General features: G+C 48.8%; 1 protein-coding gene across 1 annotated transcript; it reads left to right on the top strand.

Moving 5' to 3' along the window:
- Positions 1-567: 567 nt before the first annotated feature.
- On the top strand, positions 568-2,757 carry LOC132416283 (carbohydrate sulfotransferase 6). The gene is made up of 2 exons (XM_059999610.1): positions 568-619; positions 1,447-2,757. Exon 2 carries the CDS (start codon positions 1,463-1,465, stop codon positions 2,648-2,650), a length of 1,188 nt encoding a protein of 395 aa, XP_059855593.1. The 5' UTR covers positions 568-619; positions 1,447-1,462; the 3' UTR covers positions 2,651-2,757.
- Positions 2,758-10,947: the final 8,190 nt, after the last annotated feature.

The raw sequence follows: 10,947 nt of genomic DNA, 5'->3' as shown, positions 1-10,947 counted from the left end.
GATCCACTGAAGGACTCAGGGGTGGTTGGGGGCTACAGGGGGCCTGGGAGAAGCTGGGATTCCAAGCGTAGGTGACCTCAGGGGTCTTATCTGGGTGGGGACTTCCCATGGTTCCTCCTCTCCAGACACAGCTGAACGCTACAACAGTAACACGGGGCATGCATCGCACTTTACCAAGCCCTTTCCTCGTATGTCTTTGTAGCAGCATCTCTCACAAGAACCCTAAGGTCAAATGTTATCATCCCCGTTTTACAGAGGAAGATATTGAGTCTTGGAGTAGTTAAGTCATTTGCCCCAGGGTTCACAGCTTCTGAGTGGCATCAGAGGAACTCAAACCCAGCAGGAGAGACGGTTATTTCACTCCCATCTGGAAAAATGTATCCAGCTGCCTGCTGGTCTGGGCCCAGCTGCAGCCAGGGGCAGGACAGCTACACTCCCACCTGTGGGGAACTTTCTGTCAGTCTGGGAAGGCAGAGCCCTCCCAGTGTGCAGGGCCGTCTCCTCCTGTGGGACTCTGACCCAGCTTCCCTCCTGCTTTCCCAGGCCCTGAAAAACCTCCAGGCATCTCCCATGGATCTGTGACCGAGGTGGGCAGCTCTCCCAGCAGCCCTGGACAGCAGTGAGTAACCTCAGCATGGAAAGGGGTCTGATTCTGCCCTCATCTCTCCCTTTCTCTGTCTCCATCCTACCTCTCCCTTAAATCGTTTCTTCTGCAAAATCACACGAATCCAGAAGGATATCCTCCCTCGGGAATCCTGCAGCACTTCACTCTCCATGGGTGAGAGCAACAGTTGCTGTTCTTTGTCTATATGTTTATTTTTAATAACAAAAGTTGTATCTGCTTGTTTAAAAAGTCAAACAATGCAGAAGCACACTACGTAGAAAGTGCAGGTTTTCAGTTATGAGAAATGCCCCACCCCTCCATGCTCATCCCAATACTCCAGAACCAGAATTAATCCCCTTTTTACAGATGGGTAAACTGAGTCACAGAGAGATTGAAGCGTTTGGTCCAAGATCATAGGCTAGGAAGTGGCGGAGCCAGGGAGGGTTCTGCCAAATCACCCATCAAGCTATTTAGCTAAACTACCTACAACTTTTCCCCTAAAAGGAATTTTAAGTGAAAAGCAGGAATTCTGTTTTAAATATATTTCCCCCTCTGTTTAGAAAGAAAAGGGGGCGTGGGGAGAGAAAGAGAGAAAAGGGAAAAAACACTGCCCCATAGTATTGTGCAACTGGCCTTTAGCTCTGTAAAGGCTGGATCATGGCTCATGTCTTAAAGTCACATTCCCGGAAGGGCGCCCAACTGAGATGGCCGTGGCCTTGGGAGGCCTCCACAGGTGGGGTGGTCAAGTCCCGGGGCTGCTCCCTGGCAGCACCAGACAGGAGTTGGGGTGTGGGATGGGTGAGCGGGTCGCGGTTCCTGACGGCTGCACTCTCCCTCCGCAGGCCCCCGGCCGGCGGCATGTGGCTGCGGCGCATCTCCAGCACCGCGGTGACCGCGCTCCTGCTGGCGCAGACTGGCCTCCTGCTCTTCCTAGTCTCCCGGCCCAGGCCGCCGTCCCCGGTGGGTGGCGAGGAGAGGGTGCATGTGCTGGTGCTGTCCTCGTGGCGCTCGGGCTCGTCCTTCGTGGGCCAGCTCTTCAGCCAGCACCCCAATGTCTTCTACCTGATGGAGCCTGCGTGGCACGTGTGGGCCGCTTTGTCGCAGGGCAGCGCGGTGGCGCTACACATGGCGGTGCGCGATCTGGTGCGCTCCGTCTTCCTGTGCGACATGGACGTGTTCGACGCCTACCTGCCGTGGCGGCGCAACCTGTCGGACCTCTTCCAGTGGGCGGAGAGCCGCGCGCTGTGCTCGCCGCCCGCCTGCAGCGCCTTCCCGCGCGGCGCCATCAGCAGCGAAGCAGTGTGCAAGCCGCTGTGCGCACGACGGCCCTTCGGCCTGGCCCAGGAGGCCTGCCGCACCTACAGCCACGTGGTGCTCAAGGAGGTGCGCTTCTTCAACCTGCAGGTGCTCTACCCACTGCTCAGCGACCCGGCGCTCAACCTGCGCATCGTGCACCTGGTGCGCGACCCGCGGGCTGTGCTGCGCTCGCGCGAGCAGACGGCCAAGGCACTGGCCCGTGACAACGGCATCGTGTTGGGCACCAACGGCAAGTGGGTGGAGGCCGACCCGGACCTGCGTGTGGTGCGCGAGGTGTGCCGCAGCCACGTGCGCATCGCCGAGGCCGCCATGCGCAAGCCACCGCCCTCCCTGCGCGGCCGCTACCGCCTGGTGCGCTTCGAGGACCTGGCACGGGCGCCTCTGCCCGAGATCCGCGCGCTCTACGCCTTCGCAGGCCTGAGCCTCACGCCGCAGCTTGAGGCCTGGATCCACAACATCACCCACGGGGTCGGGCCAGGCGCCCGCCGTGAGGCCTTCAAGACTACGTCCAGGGACGCGCTCAACGTCTCGCAGGCGTGGCGCCACACGCTGCCCTTTGCCAAGATCCGCCGCGTGCAGGAGCTGTGTGCGGGCGCACTGCAGCTGCTGGGCTACCGGCCAGTGTTCTCTGAGGACGAGCAGCGCGACCTCGCCCTGGACCTCATGCTGCCGCGCGGCCCGAGCAGCTTTAGCTGGGCATCGTCCACTGCCCAGCACTCCGGGCCGTAGCAGAGGCCCCCAGCTGTGGCTGGCGGTTGCCAGGAGACTCACGCGTGGTGGGGAAGGAGCTGGGGCGCACGAGGCCGGGAGTTTGGGAGGTCCCCCACGTAGTAGGAAAGGACCGGGTCCGCAGACTATGTTTCTTTCTCCCCACTTCTTGTTTTTCCTTTGAATCCTCTTTAGGAGCTAGATTCCCGCCACACACACTCTTCATGGAAAGCAGACTCGTGCCCCCACTTCCTCTGGGCGCAGGGAATAAGTTCAGATGACTTGGCTCCTACTCCAGCACTTTCTTTCCCCTTAAGTCTCTGTTGGGATGCCTCATCCTGCAGCTGAGAAGGCTGTCCCGGCCCTGCCTGGGAGTGGAGGGACGCTGTGGTGAGCTGGTCCCTGAAGTCGGTACATCTCCCCCTATAACACCCCGTGCCTCTGGCACCACACACCACCAAAGCCAGTGCTTTTATATTCACCTGTATCTTCAGTAAGAAATCAGCCAAGGTGCCTCTATCTTGTGGTCTCCCCTTAGTCTCTCTCTACCCCAATCTCCTGGGAGCCCACATGCCCCCATCACCTGCCCAGGGAAGGTGAACTTTGATTTGTCCAGACAGGAAAGATCCTACCCACAGACATAAACATAATTCACCTGTATGATACAGATTAGAGTTTACAGCCTGTAAAGTTTGACAAGCAAAAGCGAAGGGACTTGTCCAAGGCCACACGATAAGAAGGAGGATGAAGGGAGGAGGGGGGGGTTTGCTCCGGGCCCGCAGTGGGGAGGAGAGGGTGAGTCAGGCTTGCAGAGGCCTGTCTCCTGGACGAAGAAGGGTCAGGTGTTCCCATCTTATTTGCTCAAGGGATCAGCCAGCAGCCATGGCTAGGGCCACAACTGCGAGGTGAGATGTGGGAAGTGGTGAGCTCTGGGTCCAGGGTGCAGAATCTAGGGAGCCTCCTAGATAAGCCTGGAGGGAGGCAGTGAGGGGGAAAAGTGGAGAGAGAGAAGGCAGGGCAGGCCAGGGCAGCAAGCCAGGCAGAGCGTGTGGCAGAGCAAAAGGTTGGCAGCAAGATCAGTGCCTGGAGGGCAAGTCACGGGGTGAATGTAACTAGATAAAGCTTGCCAGGAGCTTGGAAGAAAAAAGGCCCTGGAGTGGTTGTCTTCCTGTGGTCCTTATGTGCCAGGCCCTGGAGAAGAGCAAAGTACAATTCCTAGCTGTGAGCCACAACACCTGGCTCTAGTGGCAAAGCGTCTTATTAAATGGATGCTGGATTTAAAAAAAGGGGGGGTGGGTAGGGGGATGCCGGATGTGTAGAGGGCTAGTCCTGAGCTCAGGAAATGAAAGCCAGCCAAGCTTTAAAAATGTTTAAAAGAAAGGGGGAAAAAAGGTCACAGCACCTCTAGGAAGGACAGAGAAGCAGATTTGAGTCCACACGAATAGAATACCCCAAATCACACTGGGATACAGAGTTGGTCTGGGGACTGACAGTTGCCACCAGAACTCCTGTGCCCATTACCTCTGGAAGTGAGGGAGCTGCCCTCATCATTGCCATCAGTCACCGGAAGGGATCCTGGAGGTCTGGCTTCTGATTCTCAGCCTGGGTGTGGCCTTGGATTGGTGGGACCTGGATGGTAGACCCACATCCTCGCTGCAAAGCAGCAGGTCGAGGGCAATCTGGCACTTTTCATTTCTTTTCTTGCAGGGAGCAGAGGTATACTGACCTTGAAGCTGAAGCTTCAGGATGCCTCAGTTGGGGATCCATCAAGCTGTAGAAACTTCAGGCCCCATAAAGCCCCCATCTGCCCCTGCTCACAGTAGCATGGAGAAGGTATTTAAAACCCAGAATTTATTAATGGAGACTTTGGCTTAGAAAAACTAAGGTCACATAGCTTAATATATGGGCTGGAACTCAAACTCATATCTTTGACTTCAATACTTATGGTTCTAACAAGGAAACTGAACTGGGGATGCAGCGGAGGACTCCATCACAGGCTTGGAAAGCCAGATCATTACCCAGAGACGTGTGTCTCTGGGTCAGGGAGTGGTCCTGGCATTTTGTTTGTTTCCAGTTTTATTGAGAAAGAATTAACATACATCACTGTATAAGTTTAAGGTGTACAACATGATGGTTTGATTTACATGTATTGTGAAATGATTACAACACTAGGTTTAGTTAACATCAGTCATCTCATTTAGATACAATAAAAAGAAAAGAAAAACAGAATTAAAAAATTTTTAGGGCTTCCCTGGTGGCACAGTGGTTGAGAGTCCGCCTGCCGTTGCAGGGGACGCGGGTTCGTGCCCTGGTCCGGGAGGATCCCACGTGCCGCGGAGCGGCTGGGCCTGTAAGCCATGGCCACTGAGCCTACACATCCGGAACCTGTGCTCTGCAACGGGAGAGGCCACAACAGTGAGAGGCCCGCGTCCGGCAAAAAAAAAAAAAAAAAATTTAAGTTTATAACTGTTATAAGAGATGAAGATTTAATACCTCCATCTCACCTCATCTTCTCTCCAAACTTTTATTATACTTTTAATTATATAATTGACCTACAGTACTGCATTAGTTCCAGGTGCACAACATAGTTACTTGATGTTTCTATATGTTACAAAATGATCACCACCATCCTGGCATTTGTCTGCAGACATCTCAAGGACCAGAATGATGAATGGTGGGCAGTTGGCTGGGACAGTGGGGCCACTGGGGATAAAAGCAGCCTGCTGGCCCTGCCTGGAAGGAACGCATTGTTAAGTGGAGGAGTCGGCTAGGAAGTCTCCAGCAATGTGGTATGTTCAGGCAAAGAAGGTTGAGCAAGAGGTTCATGGAGCCAGAGGTTAAGAACAGGGAGACACTGATCCCTAGTGGGGTTCAGGAAGGCATTTGGGGTGGGGCTTAGAGCCCAGCCTGATAGTAGCATCCCACAAGTTTCATTTGCCCCTGCTTGGGTCACCGATGACACAATTAACGGCCTCTGTTATGTGACTCATCCGTTCTCACCTGTCTCCCAAGGTTCCATGATAGCGATGACTGGCTCTTGGATGTGGCTCCCTGCACATGGGGCCCTCTGGGCAAGCCTCTGCATGAGCTACAGGGCGCAGCAGGTTCCGAGCAAGCCTCTAGGTGAACCCACATCAGGTTTCAGGACAAAGATAGGCAGTGCCAGTCCAGTGTTTCAATGAGTCAGTCCAGGGCTAAGCCCTGGGGACATAGTCACAGCCCTTGCTCTTGTGGGGAGTGCAGATGTTAAATAAATAGTCCTACAGATAAATATGCATAAGTGTCGCTTGTGCTCTAAGAATAAATAAGAATGGGTAGAGGGTGACCTACTTTAGTATGGAGAGTCAGGAAAATATTTTCGAAAAGGAAACCTTTGGTTTGAATAGATAGGGACTTCCCTGGTGGTCCAGTGGGTAAGACTCCGTGCTCCCAATGCAGGGTGTCCGGATTCAATCCCTGGTCGGGTAACTAGATCCCACATGCATACCGTAACTAAGAAGTCCGCATGCCACAATTAAAGATCCTGTGTGCCACAACTAAGACCCGGCACAGCCTAAATAAATAAATAAATATTTTTAAAAATAGGTAGGAGTTAATTGAGCATAGGATGAAGAGGCAGAGAGAGACTGAGGGATTGGTCTCTTTGGAATCAAGGTTCCTTGGCAAAATAAAAGAATCAGTCCTGGGAATCGAAGCTCATGGGATGGGAGAGGCCCCAGGACGTGACTGAGTTTGTGTGTCTATGGTAAACAGTACTAGAAGTAGAACTGATGGATCAAAGGGCATCCATGTTTTAAATATGGAATTGCCAAATGGAGTACTGACTTACGTTCTCTGGAATGGTGTCAGGAAGGCCCTTGTCACCCTTTTCTATTGACCCCCTCCCCATCATCTGTACAGGGTAAATCATTTTCATTTTTACCTACCTGATGGAATATTATGCAGCAGTAAAATGAAATGAACTATCAAACCATGAAAAGACATTCAGGAGGGAACCTGACTGAAAGAAGCCAGTCTGAAGAAGCTACATTTAGTATGATTCCAACTATATGACATTCTGGAAAAGGCAAAGCTATTCAGACAGTAAAAAGATCAGTGGTTGTGAGAAATGGAATATTTCCTGCCATATCAGTAAACAAAGGATGTCACAACCACCAGCGATTGCAACAGAGCTGGTGAGCCCTGAGGGAACTCAGGAAGGAAAGAATACCTGCCATCTAGCAGCCATCAGACTGCAGCCACTCCCCATGGTGCACCGTGAGGAAACCCAGGATGTGAAAATACAGGATACTGGCCCCAGATAGCTGAGGTGCATATCAAAGGAATGATTTCAGTGAGCCCAGGCTCTTGCATCTTCCCATATATAGAAAAGCTCTAAATTCCTTAACTTGACATATCTGGTTTCCCAATTAACAGTAATCTTTTGATGTTCCCGACTACCTGCCCCTTGTTGCAAAACTCCTATGTATTCTAGCTCCACTCACCTCCTCAGAACAGTTTCTCAGAGCTATCTGAAATGCTGTCTCCTGGGTTGCAGTCCTCATTTTGCCCCAAATAAAACTTAACTTGCAGCTCTCACGTTGTGCTTTTTTTTTGAGGTACGCGGGCCCCTCACTGTTGTGGCCTCTCCCGTTGCGGAGCACAGGCTCCGGACGCGCAGGCCCAGCGGCCATGGCTCACGGGCCCAGCCGCTCCGTGGCACATGGGAGCCTCCTGGACCGGGGCACGAACCCGTGTCCCCTGCATCGGCAGGCGGACTCTCAACCACTGAGCCACCAGGGAAGCCCTGTGCATTTTTTTAAGTCAACAGTTGCCAGGGGTTGTGGGTGGAGGGGAGGGATAAATAGATGGAGCATAGAGGAGTTTTAGGGCAGTGAAAATGCACTGTATGGTGCTCTAATGATGGATATATGCCATGGATGACATGTACATAGAATGATGGATATACATTTGTCCAAACCCATGGAATGTGCAACACCAAAACTGAACTCTAAGGTAAACTATGGACTTTGGCCGATTATGATGTGTCATTATAGGTTCATCCTTGGTAACAAATGTACCATTCTGGTGGGAGATGTTAATGGAGGATGCTGTGAACTGTGTGAGTGCAGAAGGTATATGAGAAATCTCTGTAGTTCCCTCTCAATTTTGTTGTAAACCCAAAGCTTCTCTAAAAAATAAAGTCTTTAAAAAACAAAACAAAACTAGAGCAAAAGCCTTAGTAGCCTCAGGAGGGTATAGGAATGCTGCTGAAATGGGAGGAGTTGGCCAAGAACACAGAGCCCACCACAGCCCGGACTTTGAATTTTCCCGGGGTGGCAAGCCCTTAGAGCCAGCTGAGTATTTTCTCTCTTGGGGTTAAATCTGGAGAACCTGGTTGGCCATGCAAATCTGGTGCTGTCCTGAACCCAGTCGTCAGATCCTCCACATCTCCATTCATTCATTCAACACACATTATGGATTGAGCCCCAGCCAGTTGTTTTTTTTTTTACTTTTTTTTTTGCGGTACGCGGGCCTCTCACTGTTGTGGCCTCTCCTGTTGCAGAGCACAGGCTCCGGACGCGCAGGCCCAGCGGCCATGGCTCACGGGCCCAGCCGCTCCACAGCACGTGGGATCCTCCCGGCCCGGGGCACGAACCCGTGTCCCCTGCATCGGCAGGCAGACTCTCAACCACTGCGCACCAGGAAAGCCCCAACCAGTTTTAAAGGGAAGGATCATGGGGATTAGGAATGTCTGCGTGCAGGGGTGTGAGTTGCAATTTTTAATGACGTGATCAGTGTAGGTCTCATTGTGAAAGTGACATTTGAGCAAAGTCTTGAAGGAGGTAAAGCAGTTAATTTAGGGATAACTATGGGTAAATTGTACTGTAGAAAGAAATAGGTAATACAAAAATCCTAAGGAGGGAACACATCTGGAATATTGGAAGAACAGCAAGGGGCTACTGAGTCTGGTGTAGTAGGCCAGAGGAAGAATTCTAGGAAATGGGGAGAGAGGGGGTCAGATTATGTACGACCTTGCAGGCCTTGTGAGGACTTTGGCCTTTATTTGGAGTGAGATGAAGGGTGTCCAAAGCCACTTTTGTGCTATGGCCCTCCTTAGTTGAATAAATAAATATAAATATAATGTTATATATATGTGACATAATATATAATATTTATAATGTCATAGATATTAAAAAGAATAGAACAAGTACCCAAAATATTTCATTATCATTTTACTGCCTTTGTTAATATCCTGAATTAGTATATTGTTACTTTTGCAAGTTTTTGAACTGGATTTAAATTGAATCACAGTGTGGGCTTCTTTTTTCTGCAACTTAGATTTTCCCCTCAAGTTTACATTCCTGGGATTCATCATGTTGTTGCTTGCAGCTTTACGTCATTTCTTTCCACTACTCGATAGTATTTTATTGAAAATAATACAATTTTATTTATCCATCTCAATGAATACTTGGCTTGTTTTTAGTTATGTACTGTTACAGTGCTACTAGGAACAATCTGGTCTGTATCTCCTCGTATGAATGCTATAGGATATTTACCTGGGAGTGAAATTGCCAGATCATGAACATCTTCATTCAACATTATTCCAGATGGTTATATCTGTTTACACCTCCAGAGTTCCAGCTGCCGTGCAACCTCAGTAACAATCGGATTCTCAGACTTTTAAATATTTGGCTGTTGTGTGGTTGATAAATGATACCTCATTGTGATTCATTTTGTGTTTCACTGATTAATGAGGTTAAGCATGTTTTCCTGGGTTTTTTGGCCATTTGTATTTCTCTTTGATGAAGTACCTCTTCAAGTCTTTTGTCTCTTCATCATTTGCTTATTGATTTTTAGGAGTGCTAAATGCTATTCCTATGTCAGTTATACGTATTGCAAATATCTTCTTCCAGTTTGTGGCTTGTCTTTATACTTTCTTTGTGGTAACTCTTGAATAATACAAGGTCTTAATTTAAAGTAATTAAATTTATCCATCCTTTCCTTTATGGTCTTTGCTTTTTGTATCTAGTTTAAGAACTCTTTCACCATCATGAGACATAAGGATATTCAACATTGCCGTCTAAAAGTTTTATAGTTCTGCATCTCACTATAAGTGAAACAAGGAGGGTGTGGATGTCTAAAAAACAAACAAAAACACCTAGTTTTTGTTTGCTTTATATTTGCTTCATAATTTTCTTGCAGGTTTGTGTCTTTCCTGGAGTTTGTATTGTTTTTCAGTGTTTTCCCATTGAGAGAAGAAACAGGTACCTTCTTCACCGTGTCCCTAAAATTTTGAGATTAACGATTTTGTCTATAGCTGAAATCAATTCCATTATTTTTCCTGAGGATACTCTTTCTTCTGTTCTAATCTGGTTAGGTGGCTGCTAAGACTTGCACAGAAGTCAATCTAACATTCCTGGTTAAATCCACCATTCCTTATACTGCGCATCTTTTTCTTTCTTAGTCATCACTCTTTTACTTCGCTGGAGTACATACTCAGCTTCCTTAGGAAGGGCACATATGGGACTTCCCTGGTGGCACAGTGGATAAGACTCCACGTTCCCAATGCAGGAGGCCCGGGTTTGATCCCTGGTCAGGGAACTAGATCCCACATGCACACCGCAACTAAGAGTTCACATGCCGCAACTAAGGAACCAGCAAGCTGCAACTAAGGAGCCCACCTGCTGCAACTAAGATTCAGCACAACTGAATAAATAAATAAATATATATATTTTTTTAAAAAAAGGGCACATGAAACAAACATACATTCTGAGTCCTGCAAGTCTAAATGGCTTTTCAGAAATTTCTCAATTCACAATCGGACTGAGGATAGAATTCTAAATTAAAAATAATGTTTCCTAATTTGATACATTATTGATGGTTATATAAGCTTAAAATAATTGGGTTTTCCACTTCTTATACACTCTGCTAGTCTGGGAAATGTACCAAAAGACAGCATTGTTAAATATTTCATGACTTTTTGAAATACTTACTATTTTTGTTTTAGAAAAGTTTCTTGGTTGATGCAAAATCCCAGTTGTAGGGTTAGAGAACTGGCATTAGAAAGCTTCCAAAACAAAGGCTTTCAAAAGGAAACTCTAATAAACAATGTTGCTAATGTTCTTGAATTAAAAGGAAATAGTACATATTTTGTGCATGATGCTTTTCTTAAAAAAATAAATTTATTTATTTATTTATGGCTGTATTGGGTCTTCGTTGCTGCGTGGGGGGCGTTTTCTAGTTGCAGCGAGCGGGGGCTACTCCTGCGGTGCATGGACTTCTCATTAAGGTGGTTTCTCTTGTTGCAGAGCACGGGCTATAGGTGTGAGGGCTTC

The sequence above is a fragment of the Delphinus delphis genome, chromosome 20 (assembly GCF_949987515.2).
Source record: "Delphinus delphis chromosome 20, mDelDel1.2, whole genome shotgun sequence".
Classification (NCBI taxonomy): domain Eukaryota; kingdom Metazoa; phylum Chordata; class Mammalia; order Artiodactyla; family Delphinidae; genus Delphinus; species Delphinus delphis.
The sequence above is the reverse complement of the archived record's forward strand: the minus strand, read 5'-3'. Positions and strand labels throughout refer to the sequence as shown.

Bases quoted from the DNA above. Each gene is read 5' to 3' on its own strand.
- LOC132416283 (XM_059999610.1), top strand. From the start codon at position 1,463: ATGTGGCTGCGGCGCATCTCCAGCACCGCGGTGACCGCGCTCCTGCTG.